The sequence below is a fragment of the Antrostomus carolinensis genome, unplaced genomic scaffold (genome assembly GCF_000700745.2).
Source record: "Antrostomus carolinensis isolate BGI_N321 unplaced genomic scaffold, ASM70074v2 scaffold7348, whole genome shotgun sequence".
NCBI classification, from domain to species: Eukaryota; Metazoa; Chordata; class Aves; order Caprimulgiformes; family Caprimulgidae; genus Antrostomus; species Antrostomus carolinensis.
The window spans coordinates 1-5,825 of record NW_010330841.1 but is presented as its reverse complement, the minus strand read 5'-3'; the positions used below and the strand labels follow the sequence as shown (position 1 = coordinate 5,825).

General features: G+C 43.1%; 1 protein-coding gene across 1 annotated transcript; it reads right to left on the bottom strand.

Moving 5' to 3' along the window:
* Window positions 1-832: 832 nt before the first annotated feature.
* Window positions 833-5,356, bottom strand: TVP23B (trans-golgi network vesicle protein 23 homolog B). Its single transcript, XM_010173029.2, has 6 exons — window positions 5,278-5,356; window positions 4,247-4,391; window positions 3,673-3,762; window positions 2,259-2,390; window positions 2,042-2,170; window positions 833-1,060 (listed from the first exon to the last, which is right to left on the bottom strand). Exons 2-6 carry the CDS (start codon window positions 4,292-4,294, stop codon window positions 1,028-1,030), a joined length of 432 nt encoding a protein of 143 aa, XP_010171331.2. The 5' UTR covers window positions 4,295-4,391; window positions 5,278-5,356; the 3' UTR covers window positions 833-1,027.
* Between the last annotated feature and the right edge of the window lie 469 nt (window positions 5,357-5,825).

The window sequence follows — 5,825 nt, the reverse complement described above, 5'->3', positions numbered from 1 at the left end:
ACAGACTCTCTGGGGAGCACAGCGTAAGGGCAGCACACTGCGTGGATTCAAGGAACATAAACCAGTTGGTCTCATTCCCTGTGATCCCACGCCGAGGAGCTGGTGAGGGAACTGCAGATCACATCACCCTACACCCTCCTGGCCAGAAAAAAAGACCTGCAACACCAAACGCATGCTACTGCACAGCGCTGACAGGATGCCAGAGAGTGTTACTTCAACAGCGCGAGTCAGACAAGGGCTGCTCTCAGATTCACTGTCTCTGAAACTGTGCCTGCAACTTTCCTCGTAAACTGGTTTCACTCTTGCTATGCTCTCCATACAAAAGCAGGCCTACAGGTAGAAGAGGAACTTCCCATAAATCCAGGGCTTTAAGATGTTACTGAGACCTCCAAGAATGCTTCAGATAAATAAAAGACCAGAGCTGCTCAGAAATCACTTTCTGTAGTTTCCACGAAACTTCAATAATCTTCCTGCTAAGCCAAGAGCAACATTTCCTTTAGATGTCCTTCACTGCAACCACCTCAGCATCGTTCAAATCATAGAATGAGAGAGATGCAGAGCCAAAAGAACACTATCTAAACTTCGTAACAAAAGCAGCAATGGCCTCCAAGAACAAAATGCAGCAATATCCACAACTGAAACTATTTGAGGCACCAGCTGCTGGAGTTGGGGGGGTTCCCAGGCTCTGCTTGTCCATGGTTTTTTTTGAAGAAGGATGTCCAGCAATTTTCCCTTAATTCATCCAATAGTTCTAAACCTGTATGAAAGCCATCTAGGCTATTTTTTAATTTAAAGTTTAGGCAAATTAATTCTAATTAACCAAACTGAAAAAAAAGGACTTAAACACAACCTGCTAGTGGAAAAATCAGATATAAGTTGCTAGGAGTGTTAACCTGAAGTCTTGCACAATTTATTTACTTCTTTTAATTCACACCTCACATATGCAGCTCCCAAATCTCATGGTCAGAGCAACATTCTTTGTTGTCCACTACTGTGAATCTGGTCTGGCTTGAGGCTTCCTCCATACTCAGGATGCTGTTTGGTCTCCTTCACCCACAGTCTGCAGAAGGTGAAAAAAAGAAAAGGAGTACAGAACTATGGGACTCACTGCCATGATTCTGGGGCAAGGCATTCATTTCTACCAGAGACTGAGACTGGTCTGGGCCTCTGGTTAACCACTGCAGTGGTAAAAGCATTCAGAAGCAAATCAAGCTACAGAAGAGAACAATCCCAGCATAGATTTACAAGAAAGGTTTATCCATGTTTGAGCTTCTGATCACACTAACAACAATAATCTGAGCAAACATTTGTGAACCTGTGGCAGCCAAACGACTTGTCCCCAGAACTGTCTGTGTAACAGAGCCAGCCACAGTCAGGAAACCCAGTAAAAGCAGAAGTTCAATGACAGCCTGGAAGGGTAACAGTAGACAGTTGTGCCTACTGCTGCAGGGACCTACGGGAGGAAGAAAACCCAGCATGGGGGCAGAAAAGGACCTGTTGAGAAGAGCTGGTTGGAAGAAATACAAAAGGCAGTGGTAGCCCTTTCAGCTGTGAGCTATGCACACTGCAGCTGTGCATTGAAGCACAAGGACCAATGCAACAACTCTCCAGATGCATGGCTTTGTGGCCAGCACAAGCAGAAGAGGAAGCAGTGCAATGAAAGGAGTAATTTAGCAAAGTGTTATCCCAGAGTAGCAGAGTTTATCAAAAGCTGTTTCCCCCTGGGACCACTTTCACTGTGTTCCTTATTTCCAACATACCAGCCATATTCCAGTAACTGCTATGGCACTTGTCCCTGGCACCAGCAAATAATACGAGCTCACGAGACACTGCAAATGGAACTTGGTGCTGACATTTAGCACGTTACTCTGTGACTTAACTAAGGGGGCTCAAATTCACCAGGAAGCAAGGTGTGATGGGTCCCATTGTGGAACTCTAAACAAAAACTTTTTCAGTCTTTCCTTTCGTACCTAGGCAAGAAGGAAGTTTATGGACAGGAAGAACTATTATGGGAGGGTTTCCAAAACCCTGGAAAACTTACCTGCCGCAAGAACTGCTTTCCAAGATAACTGGTCGCCATGCTTGTCAAGTTCTTTCTACTGCCAACTTTACACCTGATATAACCATAAAGGTTGGCTCCCTGAAGCACCACTCCCATCATAACCACTGCCTAAGACAGAGAAAACAGAAGTCACTCATTTACATTGCCTTATTTGTTAGGTGTAAGGTCTGTTACTGAGTTGAGGGAGTCAACTCACCAGCCACTTCACTTTGAAAGAAAAGAGAGCGCTGAAAGCAAATATCACCCAGATCATTGGACAGGTAATTAGACCCAACCAGAAAATTCGGGACTCTGCTTCTGATGAGGTTTTACTCCCTTGTGCCGATACCTAGAAACAGAAAGGAAATGGAGATTAACAGGCTGCTCTGTTGCGTAGGTCACAGTCATTATGAACAGTCCAGAATTTACAAACCCCCCATTTTTTGCCTCCACCCAACAGTACTGGGTGCTTTCAAGATCAATTTCTACATCCCATAAAGATCTTTCTGCAACAGAAGATGTTTCCATTTAGGGGACCCTTTTCTCAATTTTCTATCAGAAATAATGGAGGCAGCAGCATCAAATCCTCTTGGAATGCTTAGGGCTAAAGCTTAAGGTTGAGAAACATGACATGTACTGCCGGGTTCAGTTACAAAGCTTAGAAACAGCCAAATGGGTAATGTTTTGTACTTCCAAATCACTGCACAACTAGAATTTCACTAATCTTAGCACTGGCAGAACTAAATATTGATACTCTTAGGCAGCAAAGTAGGGTAATTTTTTCTTTACACACACAGAGGTCTGATTCATACCACACTATTGATTTTATAAAAGTCTTTACAGAGCAGAAGATCCCAAGCAAGCACTCATTCCTCCCTGTAGTAGTTAAAAAAATCTGGACTGGGTTAACAACTTATGGGTAAATTTACAGCATCACCAGCAGTTCAGCTGCCTTTTCCCTCTTCCCCAGTTTGTTCTAGCTTTTCTAAACCAGCACGTTTTTGAGAAAGAATGTGCCTGTAGTGAGCACACAAATTCAGCTGGAGAAAGGTTCAGGTCCCTTCACCAGTGCAGACCTCCCAGGTGATCTAGGAAATTATTTTTACCTCACTCCAGATCTGCATGCCATTAGCTCCATACAAAGAGAGATAAGAGACAGGGATCAAAAGGGTAAATACATGATGTGTTCTGAGGTGTCTGACAGACGGGATACTAGAGAGGTAGCAGTAGCCATCACGAACACAAAAGCAAAGCATTAGCCAAGATGAAAGCTATACATTTCTTCCTACTTCTAATAGCTTTCTATAGGAGACAAAAGCTACATCAGCTGTTCCAAGTTCACACCAGAAAACCTGTAGGTTACTGATGTGACATGGGAACCTTTACTGCATTTTATGTGGAACCTTTAGGTTACTTACATAAAGCCAGATCAATACATTGTAAGAATTTTTAAACAATTCAACCATCAAAAAGCTCATTCAGCAACCTACATGAAACAAATCCATGGTTACAGCTCTGTGGCTGGAAGTAAATATCTACATTGTGCAATCTACCATCACAAGCATAACTGTCAGTTCACAGGGGTTTCACAAAACAGAAACAATTAAAATAAAAAAAAAAATAAATCTTACCTTCCTGGCTTCAAATACCCAGTGACTTCGACCATCATCATCGACCTGGTTCCACCAGCGAAGGCCAACCATCAGTCGCCCTGTGACATTCTGAAACAGAAGAAAAGCAATGTGCTTTATACCTCCTGCTCGAAGAAACCATTTGCCAAAGTTCACTGTTTGGGTTGCTGTTTTGAGTGGTGCTCATTTGTCTCCCATCTGGGAAAACAAGATTACTCATTGCTCTTATGTCCACAACAATCTGTTTTCCAGTATGTCCAGTACAATAACCAATTACTGTAACAATATAAAGTGAGGTATATTTCTGGTGATTCAAAAGTGATCTGATAACAAAGCCTGTGCTACCTTAAAAGCAAGTCCAATATCCATTTGATTTTCAAAAAGAAGTCAGGTACACAGAGATTCATTATTTTGTTAACACTCTTCAATAGTTCACAGTCTTTGAGGGTATCCTGGATATCATTTTGTTGGAAAGGCACAAAGATGTTAATTTTTTTTGTGACATGAGTATCAATCTCTTCAATTATTCTTATATAGTAAGACAAAAATAACAAAAACCGTAAGAGGAACTTACCTTTACAGCCCAAAAGTCACACGACAAGAGGAGGATAATTGTCACCATGCAGGCAATAAAGCTGCTAGTTAAGAGCTCACAGAGAAGATAGACAACTATCGCACTGACTCGGAAGAATAAGTGGAAAAATGATGCCACTGGATGCCTGGAATGAAGTACAGTACAGTCACAGCTCTTTCAGACGAGACTGAAGCAATTTCAGAGAACTGACATTGCCAAGGCCATCTCCCATCAACTCACAGGATAAGGATCAGCATTGTTACACAAACCCAGTGCGCAATGACTGCTGAAAATAGGGGAAATAAAACAACTAGAAGCTCATCATCAGGGAAACACATTCTACATGCAGTGATACCCCATGTGCAGACAGAATTTGGGGCAGAAGGGGGCAGGGAGTTTTAGCTAGTGTTCAATGTAAGGCAATTTTTATGGGGTAAATTTAAAAAGGTTCTGACAAAGGAAATGCCTCTGAGGGAAAGATCACGTATTTCAACACAGCAGACTTGCCCTTCTTTCTGATTTTTGCAGTTTCCAGGTCAGAAACATGCAGTACAGAGCCAAGGTCACCACACCACCCGTGTAAGGATGCTGCTCTGTAACAGGAGTTTGGGCAGAACAAGGAAGGGGGGCAGCTGGACAAACTACATCAGGACATGGCAGACAGCAGTGTAGCAACAAACAAACTTGAGAACAAAGACTGGGAAGATATAACGGACTAGCCCAGAACCAGCATGTAACATGGCGAGAACCTCACATTACACAGAGTCCTCGTATCCCTGTAGGTCCCTTACACACTGGAAGACAAACACATGTGAAATGTGAGGGCACCCAGAGGCATGAGGGAACAGATCTACAAATTCCAGTCGAGTTTCTGGAACTGGCACTTTCAGTTATCTAGAAGTTACTTGCCATTACCTCTAACCAAATAACAAAGGTATTTGCCATTACCTATTTTCATGCAATATGACAGTCCTTCCTTCCTCAGGCTTCCGCCCACAACTCATCTAGAAACTCTTTCTACAGCCACTGACCTTATTTTTGATTTTTTTGATCTCCTGGATACATCATCATCTGCATCAAAGAGAGACACATCCTCAATGTCATCATTGCTGTCCTAAAGTGGGGAACAGATGCAAAGAGTTACATCAGAAAAAGGAATCTCTTTTAAACTTCAAGCAGGGACAAATGTGATTACCCAGAATATTCTGATGGCACCTTAAGATCAAAATGAATACATGAATAATAGTGAAGATTTAATCACATACGAAAGGAAGCAATACAGGACTTCAATTCGATTCTTTGTTTTGATCTGTGCTTTGTAAAACCAGAGAAACTCACAGTGTGAGCCCAAGGCTCCTTCCTGCACCCAGGCAGTTCACCTCACACCCCAGCCCAGGGCTCTTTACTCTTCATTCCTCTTAGAGGACCCGCTACCCCGTACAAAAGCCATTCCTGTGCCAGGCAACAGGCTCACACCCTCCTGCGCTCCGGTGACGCCATCAGAACTGGCTGTTTCCAGGGACAGGGCCCGTCTCTGCTGCAGGCCCTGCAGACACGTCACATCAACAGCACCGGACCC

What these genes read in the sequence shown, in the direction of transcription:
- TVP23B (XM_010173029.2), bottom strand. Translation starts at nt 4,294, where the DNA reads ATGGTGACAATTATCCTCCTCTTGTCGTGTGACTTTTGGGCTGTAAAG. An exon ending in GTGACTTTTGGGCTGTAAAG is followed by an intron (nt 3,763 to 4,246) that starts GTAAGTTCCTCT and finishes CTTCTGTTTCAG; the next exon opens with AATGTCACAGGGCGACTGAT. An exon ending in GAAAGCAGTTCTTGCGGCAG is followed by an intron (nt 1,061 to 2,041) that starts GTAAGTTTTCCA and finishes CACCTTCTGCAG; the next exon opens with ACTGTGGGTGAAGGAGACCA.